We start from the raw sequence: 25,322 nt of genomic DNA, 5'->3' as shown, positions 1-25,322 counted from the left end.
ATATTATTTAGTCAGGCAAATTAGGACCCAAATGGCATTTTGCCAAATGACTTGACTAATATCACCATTCTTAACAAATTTTATGTGATGAGAAAATAAAGAGCTAATTGACCTCAATGCGGCAAAATCATATGCAACACATAGGTTTCAGGTATAATTTATAAAACGCTACGCTATATATACTTATATAGCATCCTAGCGTCTGTATAGTATCAGTTATAAGCAATATTATGTATTATGTTTTGTGTTTATCATTACAAAAAAGGGAACTAAGCTCTAGTTAGCATAAAATGTGTCATGTAGCTAACCAATATGTACCTACATTCCTTTTGTAAGGGTACCTCGAAGATACAAATAAGTTCTTAGTCTCAAGATGTCCTAAATAAAGGGTGACGAAGAGATGGTTGGTTATTGGGTGATATAATAAAATAGATCCTATAATAAGTTTATTTTTGTTTACTTTTAACGCGACAGGGAACCACTGTCAGCTATCACTTACGTAACTTAATTAGGCACATGAATCGGTTCGCAGATCGCACAGAGACGACGTATGGAACTCGGCTCGCTCACAGCCGCACTCGAGGGCTGAGGACTCGAATCGATCGAGTGGCTCGCGGCACGCACTGGGTCCTGGCGCGGCCGGAAACGAATATGTTTTCATGATTCAACGTGCACCGGAGTCGTCGATCGATAGTGTTTACGTGAGACTCGCCGTCGACGCTCGCTCTGCACTCCCACACTCTCCGCGTTACCGCTGCGGCGCTGCTCCGGGACTCGGTCGAAGTTCGCAAGAGCTCGAATGCGGGACAGAGTCGAGGGCCGGCCGGAGGCGGCGGTGGCGCGGCGCGGGCGGCTCGGGCGCGCTGCTCGCATCACGGGCGTGCGGGGCGCAGCGCGGTTCGCTGCGAGCGCTCGCTGCGCGACTGCCGCCGCCGCCGCGCGCCGCCCCGCCCCCCCGCTCACCCCGCACCGCGCACGCGCGCCCGCTACTTGGGTTCCACTGATTCGTCACTTACCTACGTTTGCGAATTTCATATCGAGTTTCGCTATTTGACAGTTTGTCGCGACCCGCATCGTCACCTCAGCTTTGATCGCACCGAAACCATACCATGACAAATAATGCACTTAGAGCGATTAACACGGTCACTAGCGTCGGATATAACCAAGTACTGTTCGTGAGCCTGCAGTGGTTTTTTTTCATGATACAAATTCTTAATTTTACTCAATATCGACGTCCTCCAAGTTTTGCATACACTGATCACGAAAAAAACACTTAAGCAACAAAATTACGTCATTATTTTTTTGCTAAATTTTTCCTCAGAATCCATGTTTTCTTCTCTAGCTTCGCGCAGCCGGCATATACCGCTTCGCTAATATGAGCATTTTGTCTATGAAAACATAATCTTAAACGATAGCTCACGTGCTGGTGGCAAAGTTGGGCGGGTTGCTTGTTATGGGTGTACACATAGAGTCTTAAGAATTCAACTATTTGAAAAAAAATGCGTCTGGAATTTTATAAGTATTTTTTACCAACTCAGCGTATGCCAAACTATAACCTCATTTGAGCTTAGTATAGGTACCAACAGTGGGACACCCTGTATACCTACGGTCTAAAAATTTTAACCTCAGACTTATAGTTATGTCTTTTAAGCAGGTAATTATCTAAGTGAAAGCAAGTCGTTGTACGCAACAGCTACGTCGGCCACATACAAGTACAATTACAACTTGATAAAAACTACACTCGCATCCACGCTCAAAAAGAATAAGTCTGGCTACGCCGTAGCCCGTACGCGTGTAGGCATAGTTTTTCAATGAGCAAAACACCACTCGGACTTTTTTACACTACTCTTTGCGCTAATAAAAAAGAGTACTTACCTAAGGAATCTAACGACTACATAAGCTTCAAACAATTCGCGCTAAGACTGGACAATGTCTGTCGGTACACCGTACACCGTATTGTCTTGTCTTGAATATTACACGTATCATCTAATAGAAGATTGGTAATTTTGCTTTATACTCACTCTTAATATGAGATCACACTTTCATTTCAAAATATTTCAATCAAGATTTTGAAGTGGCCATCCAGTATCGTTGCAATCTTTTGTTATACCTATAGTCCATTGAAATTTTACATTTTTTTGGCCTACCTTGCGTTTTTTAGAGGACGCAATTTTATTTTTCTGATGTGTAGGGGGGGTTAGTGTGCAGCTAAAACCAAGTTTGTGGGGTCGCCACCCTTGTCCTACGGCCGCCATCTTGAAAATAGCGGTTGAAATGGTTTTTAAGATATATCTCTTAAACTATTTATCTGATAAAAAAAATTGTTAACATTATTCGTTGCAAATTAAATTCTCTACAACTTTGGTCCGGCAACTTTTTGTCGTAGAACTACAAATAAAAAAGTTATAAGCGAAAATGTTCAGAAATTAGAGCTATTTATATTTTTCAATAAAACTCTTCTTTATCATTTTACGAAGAAATGATATCAGACCATTTTTGTAGTTTGTTTTTCGAGAAACAACTTTTACCTACAACATTTTTTCATTACGTTAATAGCTAAGGTTTTACAGCGCTCTGAAGTGAGTACTATTTTTCAGTACTCTTAACTATACGTATATTGGCTATTGGCTCTTTTCCCAGACTCCAGAACAATGGAAACACACTGCATAACATTTCAGACCTGCTTTTCGACTTAAAAAAACGCGCTTCCAGACTCTACCTCCTGGGTGGTGGGGAAAAGATTCAATAATTAATAATATTGCAAAATTAATTATAAAAAATACTATAATAACAAAAAAAAACTATTACTGATAACAAATTATTATAAGTACACACATAATATATGTATACTGTATAGTTAAGGGTACTGAAAAATAGTACTTACTTCGGAGCGCTGTAAAACCTTATCTATTTACTTAATGAAAAAATGTTGTATATAAAAGTTATTCCTCGAAAAATAATCTACAAAAATGGTCTGATATCATTCTTTCGTAAAATGATAAAAAAAGGTTTGGTGAGAAATATAAATAGCTCTAATTTCTGAACATTTTCGCTTATAACTTTTTTATTTATAGTTCTACGACAAAAAGTTACTGGATCAAAGTTGTAGAGAATTTAATTTGCAACGAATAATGTTAACAATTTTTTTATCAGATAAATAGTTTAAGAGATATATCTTAAGAACCATTTCAACCGCTATTTTCAAGATGGCGGCCGTGGGACAAGGGTGGCGACCCCACAAACTTGGTTTTAGCTGCACACTGACCCCCCCTACACATCACAAAAATAAAATTGCGTCCTCTAAAAAACGCAACCCCAAATGTAACTTTTCAATGGTCTACTACATATTCACCGTATGTGATAACATTGTACAGTGCGTGGTGGTTTTGAACATAAACGGAACAACATGTTCTTAAGAGTGGAAGTTCAGGGGTTCGTAAACATCCGGTTTGTTACTCACGATCCCATTTCCGCGTCATTAGTGAAACATTAAACATTTATTCTCGATGTAAAACATACGGTAGTCGCCGTGATTGTTAGGAGTTTATATTACTGCAATCCCGTGAAAAGAAAACACTCACCGAATTTCATCATAAAAACGACCAATCTTAAAATCTTCCGAAAACAACATTCGATCAAATCCTCAATATTTTTGGGCTTATAAACCCACTCCTGCCTGATTAAGGTGTAACTAACAATCATCAACTGATGGTGCTACTATTTGCGATCTATTGCGATACTCACTGTCATTCCGTTTTTGTATTCAATGACAGCAGCAGTGACGCATCGTCTTTTAATGGTGCGTCGCGCTCTGATGAACCTTCTATTGATGTTTCCAATTTTTTTTAAAGCTACTGCATAGCTTCTATCGCGGGCCTTGAGCGCGGGGACCGAATCGAGAAATTCCGTAACGAAAAAACCTCACGCTCTCCACTCCGACGGGCTCGGAGGTGTGGCTTAAAGGCATGCTATGCAATAGCTTTACCGCGGCAGTCCCCGAGTGCCACACGTCTTTTTTTTTTAATAGTCACAAATCAATCACTTCGCTATATATCACAACATCAACATGGCTTCTTTCGGGGGCGTAGCGTGGACTAACCTTATACTTTATATGGACTTTCCTTTGAATGCTATAGATGGTGGCCTGCAGATGGACGCCGTCTGTGCTGACTTTTCAAAAGCATTCGATGAAATGAATGAAATAAAAAATAAACAATGCTCAAAATTTGTACCGAAAGAAAAAACAATTTCGTTATGTTTTTATCGTAATTTATTTTTTTTATCAAAATATACGCTTAAAATAATTTTAAAGTTTACAATTTCGAAAATTTGGTTTTATTATTTTAGATGACATTTTCGTTTACAAATAATACAAAAATTCCATCGGGATATAAAAAAGAAAGTGTTCATATTCATCATAAGAATGTAACATAGCATTTACATCAAACGAACATAGAGCTAGAGCTAGAGCAAGAGCATTCTTTCGTTATCTTTTAGTGTAAACGAAAACTCGTATTCAGTGTTGTTCAGTATTAGAATATTATTTTCCAACGCACTAAGAACAACGAAAGAACGCTCTACGCCTGTTTACACTAAAAGATTTGGACACGGTGGGGTCAGAATGAGCATTCGCTCGTTCGACGTAAACGCACCGCAATCATCGAGATATATACTGCAATACGTCGCAGCTAAATACTGATCCACATTACAAAACGTGAATCACCTCAGCGAACAAAACTAACCTAAAATATTTCAGGTTCTAATTCTTTTCGAAAAAGTAATCGATCAGTTTCTATAGGACACTTTCATCCAAAAATTCAGCCTATCCTTTAAGGATTTAACTTCTCACGAAATCTGCTCTTAAGTAATGCAACAATTAATATTTAATAAAGCACATTCGTTAATCACACGTCACTATATCACGCGGCTAGCCCGCGGCGCCGGCTCGTCTAGTCGGCGCGGCGCCGCACCACGAGCGGCGCGTGGCCGGCGCGCTTGGCGACGATCACGCGCGTGTACGTGACGCCGCGCCCGCGCCCCGCGCCCTCCGCGCCGCGCCCCACTCCGCGCCCCGCCCCGCGCCCCGCGCGCACCGTCAGCGGCGCGGCCGACAGCGGCGCCAGCGGCGGCGGGCCGGCGGGCGCGGGCGGCGGGCCGGCGGGCGCGTCGTCCGCGAACACGATGGGCAGGCGCAGGATGTCGGCGGGCGCCAGGCGCGCGCCCAGCGCCAGCGGCGTGCCGCCCGCCGCGCGCGTCACCACGCAGCCCTCTGCAACGTACTCGATGTTATGCTTCTATATATTATGTATTATTGACGGACGGGTAATGAACGAATTCTTATAATTTGGAAAAAAAAAACGTGTTCGACTTTAAAAATTAAATTAATTTTCGACTTTAACGCTAAGAGTGAATGTAATTATTTTCGAGTGAACGAAGTCACTTTCGGCGCTATCGTTCTACTTTATACTCACCTACGATCTCGATCACCCTGTTGGCCCTGAAAAATACAACGGTAGGCGTAAGGAATAGTAAAAAAAAGAGACAAATAGTGAGCACACGTTCCTGAAGTGAAACTTCTTTGTCAATATTTAAAGATATCAAAATCGTCGCCTCGCTCTATGATGTGACGGTATTGCCATGACGCGACCTTGAAATTTTACTCACAAGTCACAACGCGTCTAAAGAAGTTTCACTTCAATAAACTAATATAAAATATTAATGTAAATCAAATTTATTTCTATATTATTAATAAATACTTAATCAAAATATTTTATCTGTAATATATTAAAGTAAACGTACCCAGAAGGTGTCGTAGTTGCTGCATCATCCACTGCAACAAACAAGTAGTAATCTTTGCAATGATTGTGGATGGATTTTGGACTTAACTATATAACAGTGTGGAAATTTTCGATGGGCCCTGGAGGGAAAGTACTTGAAATACTGAAGATAGTGAATTTTGCTGAAAGGAAACATTCCTTTATTTTTCAAATGAAATAGAACTGCATTCAAAGATTTTCGAAAAATTCACTTGCTTCCGGGAATCAAACTAACTAAAAATGGAAAACATTGAAATTTGTTATTTTATTCTTAAAATCGAGTCGGACAATGTTAAAGATAATTATTTCCTAATTTTTCGTAAAAATATTTACTGTTAGAAATAGAAATATCTCGGAATTTAACATTTTTGTTGTGTCATCAACAATATGCCACCATAAAGAACGTAACTAATTTTTACACTATTTAACTAATAAATTCTTCAAAATGGATACATTCATTTATTTTTTTCTGAAATAAAAGTAAAACATATGAAAAATACAAAATAATAATCCAATTGTAATACTCCGGTCTTGCACCGGCAACATGTTATAACGTCCTACTTAAAAACAAAGAAAATATTTGCATTTAATTATTATTTATTTATTACCAATGAAACTATTTTCTTGCTTAAAATTATTACCTACTTTGAAGAAAGTTATAACTGGTTGTTCACTTGACAGACGGACATTTTGGACGTTGATCAAGGCCCTTTATTAGGTAGGTACTCCATAAAAAAGTTTATATGTACCTATGCATTTTTATCATTTCAATTGGTGTTAACAAAGAAAACATAGATGAAAACCATCAGCGATATATAAAAAGGGAGTTTTGTTCAAGTTCCTTTTAAAATCACATTAATATATTATTATAACTCGTATGAATCACCTTCAGTATGTATATCTCTACGTTTATAAAGTATAAAAAAACGTCTTAAATTTCAATCAATGCGGATAGTCCCAGGCGGCTCACCTGTGCAGCCGTCGGCGGCGCCCCCCTCCCCCGCGGCGCCCCCCTCCCCCTCCTCCCCCTCGCCCGCCTCGCGCCCCTCGCACACCCGCACCGCCCACCGCGCGCACTCCTCCTGCACGCCCCAACATACACATTCCAAAATTATACATGCTCTTCGTTTTTTATCAGTGAATTTACAATGTAAAATAGTAATCACGAAAAGAAATCGCACCAAGTACCGAAACACTGACCGGTGACGTTGCCGATAAGTTTCGGCCCGCATAGGGATGCCGTATTATAATGACTACGTTTAGTGAAATATGAATCTTTAGGTGAGCACGGGCCGACGGCGCGGGCGTCGGAAGGCACGTACCGCGACGGCGGCGTCGAGCGCGTGCTGCGGCAGGCGCGCGCGGCGGCGCAGGCGGCGCGGCAGGCGCAGCGCGTCGTCGGCGCCGCCCAGCAGCAGCAGGCGGCGGCGGACGGTACGTACCGCGACGGCGGCGTCGAGCGCGTGCTGCGGCAGGCGCGCGCGGCGGCGCAGGCGGCGCGGCAGGCGCAGCGCGTCGTCGGCGCCGCCCAGCAGCAGCAGGCGGCGGCGGACGGTACGTACCGCGACGGCGGCGTCGAGCGCGTGCTGCGGCAGGCGCGCGCGGCGGCGCAGGCGGCGCGGCAGGCGCAGCGCGTCGTCGGCGCCGCCCAGCAGCAGCAGGCGGCGCGCGGGCCCCGCGCACAGCGCGCCGGCCGCCCCGCGCCCGCCCGCCCCGCTCGTGCCGGCCACGCACAGCAGCGGCAGCTCCACCTGCGACACGCGCGGCGATCAAAAAAGACGACGCATCTCACGCGGGACGAATTTTTCGGCTTTTGGAGAATATAGGGGGTATTTTTTCTTCAAAACATACCCGTAAAAGGACGGCTCGTCCTAAAAACTAAGTTCGAGTTAGACCAAATCGGCGTCCAGGGGCCGTAAATAACATTTTAAAAAACAACACAAGTTCCAGACGACGGAGACGAACTCATTCTTATTGGCCATTTGACCAAGTTAGCGGGTAGGCACATGATCGTAGTACAAACAAACACGACTGATTATCGTCTACATTTAATCCGTCAGAAAATACGTGATGTCGAGAATATCTCCTAGATCTCTTACTTCCGTGACGCGTTTTATTTCATGACCGGAGAAGGCGTAATCGAAAATAAGGGGATTACGTTTTCTGTTGAATGAAATAATTTGACATTTATCGGGGTTAAGAAATAATTGATTGATGCTGCAGAATAATTCAAACTCTGATTGCAATTTTAAACAATCTTCAAGTGTATTAACGGTATGGAGAGTTTCCTGCCAAGTGGAAAGAGGCACTTATAGTTCCAATACATAAGAGTGGACCAAGAAACCAGATTGTAAACTACAGGCCCATATCTATCCAGAATTCGTTAGGTAAAATTTTCGAGATCGTTATTCATAAACGCATCTCACCACTTGTCTATAAATTTATACCACCTCAGCAGCATGGCTTTATGAAAAAACGTTCCACTGTCACTAACTTATCCGTTTTAATTAATTATACTTTTGATGAAATGAACAATGGACGGCAAGTAGACGTAATCTACACGGACTTTGAAAAAGCTTTCGATCGTGTCGATCACATTATTCTTCAAAATAAACTTTACGCACTTGGTATAAGAGGTGACCTACACAGATGGATTTGTTCTTACATAATAAACAGAACACAGGCGGTAGTTTTGGGTTCTGCTAGGAGTGACTTTGTGGGCATAGTATCTGGGGTACCCCAAGGATCTATTCTCGGGCCATTGCTGTACAATGCTTACTTATTTGACATATTTACCTGCATACAACACGTGCGCTACTTAATGTACGCTGATGACAAAAAAATTTACTACGGAATTGAATCCGTCGAACACTGCCGCCTAATTCAAAGTGACTTAGATAGACTGGCAGCATATTATATTAAGAATCGTATAAGTGTAAATGTTAATAAATGCCAAAAAATCACTTTTAGTAGGAAAAAATATCCAATAAACTTTGAATATAAAATAAACGATGTTTTGATAAAAGAAGTGAACTGTGTACGTGATCTAGGCGTATCGCTAGATTCAAAATTGATTATGTCGGAACATATTGACATCATTGTAAATAAAGCCTATAAACAACTTGGTTTCATAAAGCGATCATGTAAAGATTTTAACAGCATAAATTGTATAAAATCTCTATATTCGGCCTATATTCGAAGCATACTCGACTACGCGTCGAGTATTTGGTCTCCCAGCTACGCCGTATACATAGATAGAATAGAATCAATACAAAAAAGGTTTCTCAGGTTTTTAAGCTTTAAAAACTTTACTTATTTTGACAGCTATGACGAAGCTTGTGTCCGCTACGAAATAGAACCGCTAGAAATACGACGTAAACGAAGTGATCTAATGTTGCTTCACGCATTATGGAATAACCACATTGACTGCTCAGAATTGCTTGAATCGATGCAATTGAATGTACCCGGTTTTCGTACGCGCCAGACTAACTTATTTTACATCCCTAAAGTTAATACTAATTATGCACGAAACGGTGTGTTAAATCGCATTATGCGTGTACACAACGCAGAGTACACAAGTGCTGACATTTTCCTACTCTCTAAACAACGCTTTGCTAATGAAATATCTAAAATAAATGGTTTTTTAAACAAGCACTAGCACACACGCACACACCTACACGCACGCACACGTACACATACACACACACTCACTCACACATACTCTGTTATGTTTTTTATTAATATTATTGTTACTAGTTTATAGTCTATTCTTGAGAATGATATTATGTTGTAATCCTTATTGGCTATTTGTTCAGTAAATCAGCAAAATAGTGGTCTTGTTAAATGTAAAGCTGTTGGATTACCAAATAAATAAATAAATAAATAAATAAATTATACTTTTGATGAAATGAACAATGGACGGCAAGTAGACGCAATCTACACGGACTTTGAAAAAGCTTTCGATCGTGTCGATCACATTATTCTTCAAAATAAACTTTACTCACTTGGTATAAGAGGTGACCTACACAGATGGATTTGTTCTTACATAGTAAACAGAACACAGGCGGCAGTTTTGGGTTCTGCTAGGAGTGACTTTGTGGGCATAGTATCTGGGGTACCCCAAGGATCTATTCTCGGGCCATTGCTGTACAATGCCTACTTATTTGACATATTTACCTGCATACAACACGTGCGCTACTTAATGTACGCTGATGACAAAAAAATTTACTACGGAATTGAATCCGTCGAACACTGCCGCCTAATTCAAAGTGACTTAGATAGACTGGCAGCATATTATATTAAGAATCGTATAAGTGTAAATGTTAATAAATGCCAAAAAATCACTTTTAGTAGGAAAAAATATCCAATAAACTTTGAATATAAAGTAAACGATGTTTTGATAAAAGAAGTGAACTGTGTACGTGATCTAGGCGTATCGCTAGATTCAAAATTGATTATGTCGGAACATATTGACATCATTGTAAATAAAGCCTATAAACAACTTGGTTTCATAAAGCGATCATGTAAAGATTTTAACAGCATAAATTGTATAAAATCTCTATATTCGGCCTATATTCGAAGCATACTCGACTACGCGTCGAGTATTTGGTCTCCCAGCTACGCCGTATACATAGATAGAATAGAATCAATACAAAAAAGGTTTCTCAGGTTTTTAAGCTTTAAAAACTTTACTTATTTTGACAGCTATGATGAAGCTTGTGTCCGCTACGAAATAGAACCGCTAGAAATACGACGTAAACGAAGTGATCTAATGTTGCTTCACGCATTATGGAATAACCACATTGACTGCTCAGAATTGCTTGAATCGATGCAATTGAATGTACCCGGTTTTCGTACGCGTCAGACTAACTTATTTTACATCCCTAAAGTTAATACTAATTATGCACGAAACGGTGTGTTAAGTCGCATTATGCGTGTATACAACGCAGAGTACACAAGTGCTGACATTTTCCTACTCTCTAAACAACGCTTTGCTAATGAAATATCTAAAATAAACGGTTTTTTAAACAAGCACTAGCACACACGCACACACCTACACGCACGCACACGCACACACACACACACTCACACACACATACTCTCACACACACACACACACTCATTATGTTATGTTTTTTATTAATATTATTGTTACTAGTTTATAGTCTATTCTTGAGAATGGTATTATGTTGTAATCCTTATTGGCTATTTGTTCAGTTAATCAGCAAAATAGTGGTCTTGTTAAAATATGTAAAGCTGTTGGATTACCAAAATAAATAAATAAATAAATAAACTGTCATAAAAATTTTTGTATCATCGCCGTAAAGCAGATGGTGTGAATTTTGAAAACAAGAACCTATATCGTTTATATAAACAGTAAACAAGAATGGACCCAAATGGGAACCTTGTGGAATAGGTACCCGAAGGAATCTTTAGGAATCCAGAAGTGTAACCTTTAAGTGCGACAGCGTGGCTTCCATTAGAAATATACGATTGAAGCCAGCGGAGAAGGTCACCGTGTATACCAAACTTGGATAATTTCATTATGAGTGTGGAGTGATTAATTTTATCGAAAGCTTTTGAAAAGTCAGTATACACGGCGTCCACCTGCAGGCCGGCATCAGGAACATTTAAAAGAAAGTCCAAGTTTATTTATTTAAAACACACACTAACATTACAGTCTCCCAATACGATAGTGGTTTTACATTTAATTGGTTACATTAAAATTAGAAATATTTAATATACAAACTAAAGACATTACTTTTTATAGCATATTACAAATAAAGCTACTCTCGTATGGCCGGCGCGGCGGCGGCCGGCGCCGGCGCCCCGCGTATTAAATTAGCGCTCGTATATGTACAAAAGACGCCAACCAGCCATAATTCAATTCACGCCGTAAACTGTCTGGAAATAAGAGGTCATAATACTTAGTCCAGTCTGTGGGGAAATGTAAAAGCCTCTGCTCTACAAAAGGTGGCGTAGAAAATGTTTTGAAACAATATTGTTTAGGTATGAAAGGTTAATAAAAATCCAAGTTTTCGACCTTGACGGACCCAGGCGCTAGCCGCCATCTTGAATTAAAGGTGCTAAAATTAGGTATATTTTAAATAACTTCTCAATTGTTTACTAAATCACAAAAATGTCTATGAAGGGTTCAAAGAAGACAAAATTACCTACATTTTTTGCATACATGATTATTCTGTAAGTCTTAAAGGTAAAAAGTTACAAGCGACGGAAATAATAATATTTACAGAAATCATATAGTAATTTTAATTTTGTTAAAAAATTGTGCAGCTATCATTTTTTAATTCTTTTTGATAGCCCGGGCTGGTCAATGGTGGCTTCTTCATTATCGTCGCTGAAATTTTCTGTTTCATTGTCTGTATTTTTAGTTTCCAACCATGAAATTTCGTCGTCATCACAGTCTTCGTTATCTATCTGAATCTCTACTGCATTTCACACAGCTGACCACTACAGAATCCACAAACAATAGAGCATTTTAATCCAGCTTTTCTGCAACTACATGCTTTGCTGCATCCTTTTTTACAGTGGCAAAAAATTACACTTAAAAGCATCTGAGGTGCTGCTTTCTCTGTCGTTATTGGAGTGAGCCTATTGGTGTCATATCTCCAGCCCCAGTCTTCTGGATTTTTTTCAATTCCATACCATTTTTAGACTTGGTGGTATGTCCTAAACGCATGATACCATGCAGCGTCCTTTGTTGGCGGCAAAGAAGCAAGTTTAAATTTAATTTTTACTGATAACTAAGGATTTCTTATCCATGTCCCCTCTGTACAAAGTTACTAGAAAGCGTGCTCCAGCGTCTTCGATTTCTTCTGGTCATGGCGACGAAATTTCATGGTTGGAAACTAAAAATACACACAATGAAACAGAAAATTTCAGCGACGATAATGAAGAAGCCACCATTAACCAGCCCGGGCCATCAAAGAGAATTAAAAAATGATAGCTGTACAATTTTTAAACAAAATTAAAATTATATGATTTCTGTAAATATTATTTTTTCCGTCGCTTGTAACTTTTTACCTTTAAGACTTACAGAATAATCATGTATGCAAAAAATGTAGGTAATTTTGTCTTCTTTGAACCCCTCATAGACACTTCTGTGATTTAGTAAACAATTGAGAAGTTATTTAAAATATACCTAATTTTAGAAGAAAGAAAGAAGAAGAAAGAAAGATCATTTATTTGACTCCACAAAAAATAACACGCACACAATACAATTAGATTAAGACAATACAATTTAAACACAGTAAAAATAAAATATATATAACTAAATTAAAAGATATAAAATTAAGAAGTGGAGCCAAAATGGCTAAATTTTAGCACCTTTAATTCAAGATGGCGGCTAGCGCCTGGGTCCGTCAAGGTCGAAAACTTGGATTTTTATTAACCTTTCATACCTAAACAATATCGTTTCAAAACATTTTCTACGCCACCTTTTGTAGAGCGTAAATACCTACAGACTGGATTAACTGCCCCTGGTCGCGTATTATGAGCTCTTATTTCCGCCTTCCGGACAATTTACGCTGAGAATTAAACTTAACGGTAAATTCATATTATTAACGCAATAGCCATGGCTGGTTATCGAGATAATAATATGAATTTGCCAGTCAGTTCAATTCAGTTTCATTCTATTTAATTTCATTCTATCTGGAAATAAGAGGACATAATACGGCCACAGATCGGATGACGGCTCAGGTTCACCTCGAAAAATGTTTCTCGATCCTAACCTCTATCGTATTATACCACCGCCACTCTCGCTCAACGGGACAAACTAGACGCGGGCTCACCTCGGCGAGCAGGTCGTCGGGCGCGTCGCGCGGCCCCTCGGCCGTGAGCAGCGGCGGCGCCAGCAGCAGCAGGCCGCGCACGCGCCGCGCCGCCGCGCCGCGCGCCAGCCACGCCGCCAGCGCCGCGCCCGCGCCCCAGCCGCCCAGCAGCACGGGCCGTGAGCCCGCCGCCTGCAGCAGCTCGGCCAGCGCGCCGCGCGCCGCGTGCGCCCGCGCCGCCACCCCCCCAACCCCCGCCTCCCCCCCCACCCCCTCCAGCGCGCGCACGTGCAGCAGCGCGCCGAGCCGCCGCCGCCAGCGCGCGTCCTGCCGCGCGCAGCCGCTGCTCACCCACGCGAGCCACGGGCCCTCCGCCGACCCGTCCACTGCCTCTGTTGGCGACGACTTCCCTCGTTAGGATCCGATGTGCTCTCGTTAGATTCTATCTTTTGTTACGTAACGGCACTTGTGTGTGTGTGTTACGCTCAAAAATGAAATCGGACATCCGGCGAAGAACATTTCTTTGACCTTACGACGCCACGGTCACCGGTAAAAGATTCACATATTATACTAGTATCGAAATCGTTTCAGTCTCACTGTTCGGGGACGCTACGTGCGCTGCTGCAGCGCCCCCATCCTATAGGGTCTTTCATTAAGCATGGGTCGATGTTTTCGTGCTGTGGTGGCCACTGGCCACGTCCAGTGGATCGACACTTAGAACATCGTTTTGGTTATGCTGACACTATCGTTTGATAATAAACTCTTAACTAGGGTTCACAAAGGGGCGCTCAACCACAGATGCTGGAGTTGCACTACTAACACATATATACAGGGTGTCCCACCATTGGTATACTAAGCGCGAAGGGACGTGTAGTTTTGCATACACTGATCACGTAAAAAATACAAAACAACAAAATTACATCAAAAAATTTTTGATAAATTTTTCCTGAAAATTCATGTTTTCTTCTCTAGCTTCGCAAAGCCGTCATATACCGCTTCTCTAATGTGAGCTTTTTGTCTATGAAAACATAATCTTAAACGATAGCTCACGTGCTAGTGGCAAAAATGGGCGGGCTGCTTCTTAGGGGTGTACACATAGAGTTTTAAGAATTCATCTATTTGGAAAAAAAATGCGTCTGGAATTTTTTTAGTAATTTTTACGTACTCAGCGTAGGCAAAACTATAACCTCCTTTGAGCTTAGTATACCAACAGTGGGACACCCTGTATAAGGCATGGGAAAACTCAAAAAATGCTTTGGGGATATTTTGTGACCTCTCCAAGGCATTTGACTGCGTTGAACATTGTACTTTATTGCGTAAACATAGTCACTATGGGATTAAAGGACAAGCTCAGAACCTCATAGCCTCATACCTGCATGATAGGATACAAACTGTAGTTGTTAATGGAGAACGTTCTAGCGGTGCGTCAATTAACATTGGTGTTCCACAGGGATCTATTTTAGGACCCTTCTTGTTCTTGGTATATATCAATGATCTACCTTATTATTTACAGGATAGGTGTGAAATAGTTCTGTTTGCAGATGATACCTCATTAATACTTAATGTGGATAGGCATGACCCAAATGTTGACGAAGTGAACAGTGCTCTTTTACACATATCCGACTGGTTTACTGCTAATAATTTATTATTAAATGCCAAAAACACAACTTGTGTTGAATTTTTACTACCAAACGTTAAAAAGTTAAGCAGAAATATTACCTTGAACGGGGAGGTATTACACCCTACAGAATCGACTGTATTTCTTGGGTTAACATTGGACGAGAAACTACAGTGGGGAGCCCATGTCAACACCGCTGCAGGTAAGCTCAGTTCAGCAGCATATGCAGTCCGAAAGGTAAGGCATCTCACCGATGAAGATACAGCTAGATTGGTTTATTTCAGCTACTTTCATAGTATTATGTCCTATGGAATTCTACTATGGGGCAGGGCAGCAGATATAAAAACTATATTTATCTTACAGAAAAGAGCCATTCGTTCTATATATAATTTACGTGCTCGGGACTCACTAAGAGATCTCTTTAAGAATACTGGTATCCTTACTGTACCATCACAGTATATATTTAATAATATTTTGCATGTACACAAAAACGCCGACTTACACACAAGACTAGGAGATAGACACTGTTATGGCACAAGGAACAGAAATAGAATTGAAATGCCATTTTTCCGATTAGCTAAAGTTAAAAATTCATTTATGGGTCAAGGTATACGCTTTTACAATAGAATTCCTCATAATATTAAAGAGTTTAGTAGTTCTAAATTTAAAACTTATATAAAAATGTACTAGTTCAGAGAGCGTACTACAGTATTCAGGAATATATGGACGATAAAAACCCATGGAGGGTTGTCGCGAAAAAACCACAGGACAGTTCTTTGGCATGTTATTATAATATATTATGATGTTACATATGTATTATAAATAAATTATTATTATTACTACTAAGTACGTCTTTTTATATTATTACTAGCGGTCCGCCCCGGCTTCGCCCGTGGTACATATGAAAAATAGATGTTGGCCGATTCTCAGACTTACCCGATATGCACAGAAAATTTCATGAGAATCGGTCCACCCGTTTCAGAGGAGTATGCAGACTAACATTGTGACACGAGAATTTTATATATAAGATTATTAAATAAAAAACGGAATAGAATAGTATTAATCTATATTTACAAAATACAAACAGAAAATATGCATTATTTTAAATCTTGGAACTGCCGTAGGTTTGCTGTATCGGTGGCCTTTGTTAGACCGCTTAGTGCTGTTCGGCATCCAGTTAACTCATCACGTTGCATTTATCCATTTCTCTTTTAAATTAGCCTCTTTGGGAAATCTATAAATAAATTGGACAAATGAAAGCTAAGGAAAAATAAAATAAAATTTAATATTTATAATGTTTGTCTTTTCTAAAGTATCGATACTGTCGATATGCGCCACAAGCATCACTAAAGCGACATTCGTTTGTTTATTGCAATAATATTCCAGAAAGTCTTGTTTGCTGTTCAATCTATAATAGTACTAATTTCTTACGGATTAAGGTTCATTTTGACTAGATATTTGTATACAATTTTGACAAATTACGACAAGCGAAGTTATAACATAAAATATAATTAAAATAAATAAAAATAAGACTTACCGATGGTATGAAATGCCTCCATTGCTGATATTATTTCGTCTGCTATCATTTTTGCACTCTAATACCGAACAACACGTCCTAATTAATGAATAAATATGGAAAAAAGGTTTGACAGCTGACAACCGACTCGAATATTTTTCTGCGCACAACTGAGAGCAAGTTAGGTGATCTTACCTTACTAGTGACACGTGGGCCACGCCCACATCACACTTCTATCTACTTTACTGTTCTGTGCGTGTTACATTTGGTGACATTACAATAAATGAACAATAGCTAAAGCAAATTAAATCAAAATGGACTCCAAAAGTAATGTATTGTACTTTATGAACAAAAGCTTTGATGCTTTGTAACAACTAACAAGTGAAAAAATAATTGATGATAGAGTGCACGTAGTGGGGGTCGGGGGATTCCCCGCGCGACATATTGTATGAACCTGTTCGGCACAGGCCGTCGCGCGCCGCCCGCTTTGTTTCGTTCGACCTCCGATTAACATCCGATACAAAAGTATCGGAACCGAAGTCGGAACCGAAAGTGTAATAATAATCGGAAGTTCCGACTTAACGGAACCGGAATCGAAGCTCCGTTACATCTCTGGTGCACACGGTCGAGAGTCGACGTGCGCCTGCACATATCGTGTGTTGTCGAGGCGTCTTTCCAATCTATACCTAGCCAGAACGCAACCATAGGAAACTGCTCGTGTATATATTGTAATGCTGTTTTTAAGTCTGTGATTACAATATATACACAATATACTGGGTGTCCCACTATTGGTATACTAAGCGCGAAGGGCCTTGTAGTTTTGCATAGGTACACTGATCACGTAAAAAATACTTAAAACAACAAAATTACGTCAAAAATTTTTTTGTAAATTTTTCCTAAAATCCATGTTTTCTTCTCTAACTTCGCGCTACCGGCATATACCGCTTCTCTAATGTAAACATTTGTCTTTGAAAACATAAATTTAAACGATAGGTCACGTGCTGGTGGCAAAGTTGGGCGGGTTGCTTGTTATGGGAGTACACAGAGTTTTAAGAAATCATCTATTTGAAAAAAATGCGTCTGGAATTTTATAAGTATTTTTTACGTATTCAGCGTATGCAAAACTATAACCTCCTTTGAGCTCAGTATACCAACAGTGGGACACCCTGTACACATACTTAATGAAAGACCATATATTTCATGACTTTATAGACAGACCGTCCGACCGATGCGCATCAGTCTGTTCGATTTCAAAAATATCAACCGTTCAATGATACCGGCGGGATCGGTACGCACCTCCGACGGCGTCGAGCGGGTCGGGCGGCGGCGGCGGCGGGCGCGGCGCCAGGCGCTCCGCCAGCCGCGGCACCGCGCGCCGCAGCTCCGCCAGCAGCGCGTCGTACAGCGCGCGCGGCCGCCGCGGCAGCAGCGCGAGCAGCGTGCCGTGCAGCCAGCCCGCCAGCGGCCAGTGCGCCGCCAGCGCCGCGCGCAGCCGCGCCGCGCCCTCCGCCGCCGCCTCGGCGCGCTCCCAGCGCCCCGCGCCCGCGCCCGCCAGCCGCCGCAGCCGCATGTCGCGCAGCGCGTCCAGCGCGGCGGCGGCGAGGCGCGCGTGCGCCGGGCCGGGCGCGGCGGCGGCCACGGCGCGCTCCCAGTCGTCCTCCTCGGCGTCGTCCTCGTCGTCGCTGGGCGGCAGGCGGTCGGCGGGCGGCGCGGGCGGGCCGCGCGGCGGCGTGACCACGTCCAGCCGCTCGCCGGGCGCGCCGGCGGGCTCGCGCGGCGCGCGCGGCTGCAGCAGCGTGCGCACGTGCGCGTGCGGCGGAGGGCCCCGCTCGCGCGCGTACGAATGCTCGCCCCATACCCCCGACCGGCCCTCCTGCGTCGTTCCGATTATTATTTGAGAATGATATGAATTTCGGTTTAAAGTTTAAACCTTGACGAAGTGATAAAGATCAATGCGGGTCGGTCTTGTCGGTAGGTCGGTGATCTGGTATAGTTCTGCATATTCACAAGGATGATTAAAGTAACTAAGTGTGATGCGACATGGATTTCATGAAATTAAAACATAAGTTTAAACATGCATTAAGAAATTTTTAGAACAATTTATTAATCGATGCAATGTTTTTGCAGTAACTGTCTAAAAGTCTTCTTTTATTTTTATAAAGTTTTACTTGAGTAAGAAACATTTAAATGGGATACATTTGTCAACTGGTATAGTTTTTATATACCAGTTCATCACTGATGGCGAGTGTGTGAGCCACGAGCTTCTCATGCAGAGATACTTCTGATGTGTCCATGGCTTCCGATAAGTCCTGGAAAATTTAATTTTATTCTGATTACAATGATTTTAATTGTTAATGAGCAGCGCCGTAACATAACATTTCATAACATAACATTTCATAACATTCTGAAATTGCTGCATTTTATTTTAAGACTAGCTGTGCCACACGGTTTGCTACATTGCTCCGCCCCTGTTAGTCTTAGCATGACGGTATATAGCCATCCTCGATAAATGGGCTATCTAATACCGAAAGAATTTTTCAAATCAGACCAGTAGTTGCTGAGATTAGCGCATTCAAACAAACAAACAAACAAACTCTTCAGCTTTATAATATTAGTATAGATTTATTTATGGGCCTTAAATTGTCAGTCTAGAAAAAAATTATATCGGACCAACCAGAAGGCGCAAGCTTTCGAATAAAGTTTCAAGAAAGCATCATTGAATTTAGTTGACCCAGTCAATAGATCTGAGTAGTCTGCTAACAAATACTTGTTGTTTTGTATATGGTTGAAACAAAAGATACTTAATCCATCAGGCCCCGGAATCACAGACACAATAGAAAATCTATTGTGTCGCGGTCGGATCTGGCCTCTCGGTGGTTGAGAGGTTAAACAAACATTGATTGTTTTATATTGGATGTTGGTACAATTATCACTGTTGTTTTAGATCTATATACCTACTTATTTCCTAAATTGAATAAAAAATGACTTAGAGCCATAACGCCACCATTTGTACATTTAACTTTAATAAGATGTTAATACCTAAATGGCACTGATTAAAAGAGGCAATATAGAATCAAGCAGGAAAATAATGAAATGGGTGGTAATAATAATTATTGAACATAATATAATATATGTATATATAAGCAATTCTGTAAACAAGGAGGTGGTAATATTAAATATAAATTAAATAACTTCCAAATATGTTTTTCAGCTGAAATATTTAAATAACAGCTAAAAAATTAGTTCCCTTTATTAATAAGACTGATTGTACAATGAAGAATAAATAAATAGATTGTAATCAAATAGGTTACTGGATAAAAATGTTTTGTAATTAAGGCATGATAAACATTATTTAATTATATAGAATACAAGACTGAGAACTGATTGAGGTGTGAGGTTGAGGTGTGTGTAACAAACATCACAAAAGAAAAGCTTCGTGAATTAAACAGCCAGCCAGGAAATAATTCAATAAAAATAAATATTCTTACCTTTTTCAGTTCAATAAAGTCTGGAAACGAGGAGGAACATCTTAAACCCAAATCATATACTGCCATTTTCATAAACAGAATTGGTTGTCTTGTATAATAAACTTCTTGTATATAAGAGAGGTGAATATGTATTACTTAATGCGACTAAGGTAGGTACCTACTTAGGTAATTTACAAATGTTAAAAATCAAAATAACCATATTAATTGAAATAACAACAAATGTACTGTATCTAGTAACTGTCAAGTGTCAACCACCACCATTCACACTTCACAGCAGTGAGCAGAGCAAGCTTGAAGTATTGTCAACTACAGTGAACATAATTATTGTGTGTGTCGTCTGTCACTTGTGACGGTTCACGGTAGGATTGCGGTAGGGTAGGATCCTCAGAGGAATAATAGGTTTATTGCTCTGAGGTAGGATCATATTAAAATATCACATAGAGTCCATTTCAAGAAAGAAGTCCCGCAGACGCAACATTGCAACATTATTCTTGCGTCATAATGTTGCCAGGGCCCAGGGTTAAATATGGGGAAATAATTTCACGTTCATTTATTTTGTGATCTAGTTTCATTTTATAAACTACTAAGTACTACTCGAATATTTAGATATAAAAAAACGACGTGTGGAACTCGGGGACTGCCGCGGTAAAGCTATTGCATGCTATGGCATCAAGCCACACCTCCACCCGTCGGAGTGGGGAGCGTGAGGTTTTTTCGTTACGGAATTTCTCGATTCGGTCCCCGCGCTCAAGGCCCGCGATAGAAGCTATGCAATAGCTTAAAAATATATAAGTAGGTAATGTATTTTATGGTACCTATTTGATGTCTATTCTAATAAGGTCAGATTAAAGACGCTGTCACATATATTATCTGCGTTACTCAAAGGTATCTAACGTCGCAAGTCGCAACGTGGTTCGCGGGAACATCACGCTCACGTAATCATAGCGCATTCCATTTTATAGATCATCTTCATACTTGATATTATTTTTATTTTTTTTATTTTATTGAAATTGATTACTGGGAATTTTAAAAATTCATTTTGTTACTTTTATTACAATATTTCACAAAAGCGGCTGACGTGAGTATTGTTCCCGCTCGAGATCCTGACAAACGTATGCCTCGTTGTAAAACTGCGCTTTACTCTAAAAGTGGACCTATTATGCTTATAAAAATATTTAACCATGTTCCTAAATGCATACGAAACCAAACATTGAATGTGTTTAAAAATAAGTTAAAGAAATGGCTGATCATTAATTGTTTTTATAGCCAAGAAGAATTTTTTGACCTTAAGGACGCTGTCACTTTTCTGCCCTACTCAAATTTAGGTATATCTATATAACGTCGTAACTTTGTTCGCGGCACGTTCGCGGCAACATCACGCTCACGTAAACATAGCGCATTCCATTTTATATAGACTAGAGTAGATAATTTTTGAAACAAAAAAAAATCGCAGTCGGATTAAACCCATTAGAAAAGGAGGGGAATATGATGAAAATAAAAGGAAAAATAAATTACGGTCAATCTGAGTTCGGGAAGTGGGAGGGGGGAGCTTTTAAGAGAAAAAAATGGTTTCTCTCGATTTCCGACAAAACTACAAGTCCTACGGAAAAAAGTTCAAAAGCAAAGTTGTAGGTAATAAAAAGATCTACAACTTTTGTATTAACAATTTTTTCACATAACCTCAAAATTTACGTGAAAAATTAAAAAAACCAAGTTTTTGGTTTTTTATTTTTATCTACTTCAAAATTTATTTTTTTTCTACGAAATTTGGTGAAAACTTACTTTGTTATGTCCCAAATACACTGTAATTTATTTGATTGAAAATATTTATTTTTTCGCCTTATATTGAATTAATACCAAAAAAACAACCTAATTTTCAATCGAAAAGTCACCCGTTAAAATATCAGCTTTTTTCAAAAACTTGGGGAGCCTTATATTCATTGAAATCTCTACTTTCATATGGTGTAAAAAAAATAAACATTACCATAGTAAATGTTCTCAGGAAATGCATACAAACAGTGTGATAATGAGCTTTTACTAAATCAGGCACACTAATTAAAAAAAAATTGCTAATTTTTTCCTGAAAATCCATGTTTTCTTCTCTAATTTCGTGCAGCCGGCATATACCTTCTTGCATATACGCTTCGCTAATGTGAGTATTTTGTCTATGAAAACATAATCTTAAACGATAGCTCACGTGCGGGTGACAAAGTTGGGCGGGTTGCTTTTTAGGGGTGTACACAAAGAGTTTTAAGAATTCACCTATTTGAAAAAAAATACATCTGGCATTTTACAAGTCTTAAAAATAATTTTAAAGAGCATTGAAATACATGTTTAGGAACCATTGTTGGCGCCATCTTGGATTTTAGTATTGACCTCATATTGGTTAATAGCTACCCCAAAAACCATGAAAACGACACCCATGACGAAAAGATGTCAAATTTTCGTAGGTTAGGTTAGGTTAGGTTAGGTTAGGTTAGGTTAGGTTAGGTTAGGTTAGGTTAGGTTAGGTTAGGTTAGGTTAGGTTAGGTTAGGTTAGGTTAGGTTAGGTTAGGTTAGGTTAGGTTAGGTTAGGTTAGGTTAGGTTAGGTTAGGTTAGGTTAGGTTAGGTTAGGTTAGGTTAGGTTAGGTTAGGTTAGGTTAGGTTCGGGCGGGCCTGGGTGCTGGCGCTAGAATCTCTTGGACCCAGGGTGGAACAGCTGTTCACAAAATGCCTCCAACAGGGCCAATTTCCCCGTAGGTGGAAGACCGGGAACTTGGTCCTGTTGCAGAAGGAGGGACGCCCGCGCGACTCGCCCTCGGCTTATAGGCCGATCGTGCTGCTCGATGAGGTGAGCAAGCTCTTTGAGCGCGTCTTCGCAGCTCGCCTCATCGACCATCTGGAGGGAGTGGGGCCGGACCTAAGCGAGAACCAATTTGGATTTCGCCGGGGAAGGTCCACTATCGATGCGATTGCTGAATTGCGAAACCTCGCTGATCATGCAGATAATGAAGGCGGAGTTCTTTTGGCGGTGTCCCTTGACATCGCCAACGCATTCAACACTCTGCCGTGGAGTTGCGTGATCGAAGCGCTCCGCTACCACAACGTGCCCGGGTATATGGTGCGCTTGTTGCAGTCCTACTTATCGGAGAGGGCTGTGGCGTACCCCGCGCGTCGTGGGTGGCAAGAAAAGGAAGTGACGTGCGGTGTTCCACAGGGCTCGGTTCTTGGGCCCCTTCTGTGGAACATCGGCTACGACTGGGTCCTGCGTGCCACTTATCTACCGGGTGTCAGCGTGCTTTGCTACGCGGATGACACCCTGGTAACTGCACGCGGGGCCTCGTACAGGGAGGCAGCCCTCATTGCGACCGCTGGTGTGGCGGATGTTGTGCGCCGAATCAGACAACTTGGCTTAGAGGTCGCTCTGAACAAGTCAGAGGCAATTTTGTTTCGCGGCCGTCGAAGGGCGCAGGCTGCTGGTTCAGCTATCCAGGTGGGTGGCACGTCCATCGGCGTCGGTTCCACTTTGCGCTACCTGGGCATCGTGCTGGACAGCCGGTGGACATTTGTGGAGCACTTTCGTCGCCTCGCCCCCCGTCTTGTTGGGGTGGCCGGGGCACTTGGAAGTCTGCTCCCGAATCTAAGAGGGGCTGGGGGTGCGTGTCGTCGTCTATACACCGGCGTCATTCGCTCCATGGCCCTCTATGGTGCGCCCATTTGGGCCGACTCTTTGAGCGTCCGTACCAGACCATACTTGCGTAGACCGCAGCGGGTCATGGCGCTCAGAGTCGTGAGGGCATATCGCACAGTGTCCTTCGAGGCCGCGTGTGTCATGGCTGGGACGCCCCCGTGGGACCTGGATGCCGAGATGCTGGCGGACGTTTATCGCCGCGTCACCGCGTCCAGATCGCATGGAATTAATCCATATCTGGAGCAAGTCCAGCAATGGAGGGCTGATGCTCTCGAGCGGCGGTTCAGGGAGTGGGAACGCCGGCTCGAGAGGCCCAGCGCAGGAGCGAGGACGGTCGAAGCTATCCGACCGGTCCTACGCGAGTGGTGCGACAGGCGGCATGGGGCAATTACCTTCCGCCTGACACAGGTGCTGTCCGGACACGGCTGTTTCGGGTGGTACTTGTGCAAAGTCGCCAGGCGAGAGCCGCAAATGGCTTGCCATTGGTGTGACAGTCCGGAGGACACGGCAGACCACACTCTCGCCGTGTGCCCCGCGTGGTCCGAGCCCCGTGCTCACCTAGTCGCAGTCGTCGGCCCTGATCTCTCCCTGCCTTCCATAGCTCGCGCAATGGTTGGCAGCGACAGATCGTGGCGCGCGGCTATCACATTCTGTGAAGATGTGATGTCGCAGAAGGAGGAAGCAGAGCGGGTCCGCGAGGGAGATCCCAACGCGGATCCTATTCGGCGGCGACGTCTTATTGGGCGCAGTCGCCGAGTCGCGACCGCTGCACACGGTCGCGACTTGCTTCCCTAATGTTGGGTGCCGGACGGTGGAACGGGGACATAATCCATCGTCCGGTGCGGTGAGGCGGCGTGAGACGTGTTCCGTTCACGCCGCCCCCCAGGAAGGAGGAACTGGCGAACACTAGCCAGGTCTTAATCGCGATGGGCCTATATAAAAAATAGGCTGCCGCTGACAGGGTTACGGAAGCGGTTACACCAAATACCCGCGACCCTGCCAATATAGCGGAGAGACGGAACACAGTGGAGTTTAGTCGGTAGTCGCCGCATTCTGCGGTGTGAGTCCGACATAACCCAGGGCCCTTTCCCCGAGCGCTCTGGGTATGCCTAAATGCATTCTCCACTATAAAAAAAAAAAAAAAAAAAAAAAAAAAAAGGTTAGGTTAGGTTAGGTTAGGTTAGGTTAGGTTAGGTTAGGTTAGGTTAGGTTAGGTTAGGTTAGGTTAGGTTAGGTTAGGTTAGGTTAGGTTAGGTTAGTTAGGTTAGGTTAGGTTAGGTTAGGTTAGGTTAGGTTAGGTTAGGTTAGGTTAGGTAGGTTAGGTTAGGTTAGGTTAGGTTGGTTAGGTTAGGTTAGGTTAGGTTAGGTTAGGTTAGGTTAGGTTAGGTTAGGTTAGGTTAGGTTAGGTTAGGTTAGGTTAGG

At 41.9% G+C, this 25,322-nt stretch overlaps 2 protein-coding genes and 1 long non-coding RNA gene across 6 annotated transcripts in view; all 3 read right to left on the bottom strand.

Moving 5' to 3' along the window:
- The window catches only part of LOC149486859 (potassium voltage-gated channel protein eag-like), a 28,390-nt gene extending 26,237 nt beyond the window's left edge, over positions 1 to 2,153 (bottom strand). For 3 of the 4 annotated variants that reach the window (XM_089697164.1, XM_089697167.1, XM_089697166.1), the window contains exon 1: positions 500 to 911. The gene's annotated coding sequence lies outside the window, so the exon portion shown is untranslated. Of the gene's footprint in view, positions 1 to 499; positions 912 to 2,021 lie in introns of those variants that run through there. The other variant, XM_089697165.1, reaches the window with a different exon arrangement.
- Positions 2,154 to 4,949: 2,796 nt separating this feature from the next.
- Rcd1 (Reduction in Cnn dots 1) lies at positions 4,950 to 20,544 on the bottom strand. The gene is made up of 9 exons (XM_089697326.1): positions 20,229 to 20,544; positions 18,966 to 19,049; positions 18,037 to 18,613; positions 13,628 to 13,998; positions 7,379 to 7,567; positions 6,787 to 6,898; positions 5,800 to 5,830; positions 5,472 to 5,497; positions 4,950 to 5,269 (listed from the first exon to the last, which is right to left on the bottom strand). The coding sequence occupies exons 1-9, from the start codon at positions 20,292 to 20,294 to the stop codon at positions 4,950 to 4,952; spliced, it is 1,776 nt and encodes a 591-aa protein (XP_089553452.1). The 5' UTR covers positions 20,295 to 20,544.
- LOC149486858 (uncharacterized) lies at positions 16,274 to 17,000 on the bottom strand. The gene is made up of 2 exons (XR_016315855.1): positions 16,762 to 17,000; positions 16,274 to 16,458 (listed from the first exon to the last, which is right to left on the bottom strand). It is a non-coding gene; the product is annotated as an uncharacterized LOC149486858 (long non-coding RNA).
- Positions 20,545 to 25,322: the final 4,778 nt, after the last annotated feature.

The sequence above is a fragment of the Colias philodice genome, chromosome 7 (assembly GCF_061535455.1).
Source record: "Colias philodice isolate Cphi_HAF_F1 chromosome 7, ilColPhil1 Martin Lab GWU primary, whole genome shotgun sequence".
NCBI lineage: Eukaryota > Metazoa > Arthropoda > Insecta > Lepidoptera > Pieridae > Colias > Colias philodice.
This window is presented reverse-complemented; position numbering and strand designations above follow the sequence as displayed.

Coding starts and splice junctions, on each gene's coding strand:
- Rcd1 (XM_089697326.1), bottom strand. CDS start 20,294: ATGGCAGTATATGATTTGGGTTTAAGATGTTCCTCCTCGTTTCCAGAC. Junction 13,999..18,036: donor CCCGCTCGACGCCGTCGGAG/GTGCGTACCGAT, acceptor CGTCGCCAACAG/AGGCAGTGGACGGGTCGGCG. Junction 6,899..7,378: donor CGCTCGACGCCGCCGTCGCG/GTACGTACCGTC, acceptor TGGGGCGTGCAG/GAGGAGTGCGCGCGGTGGGC.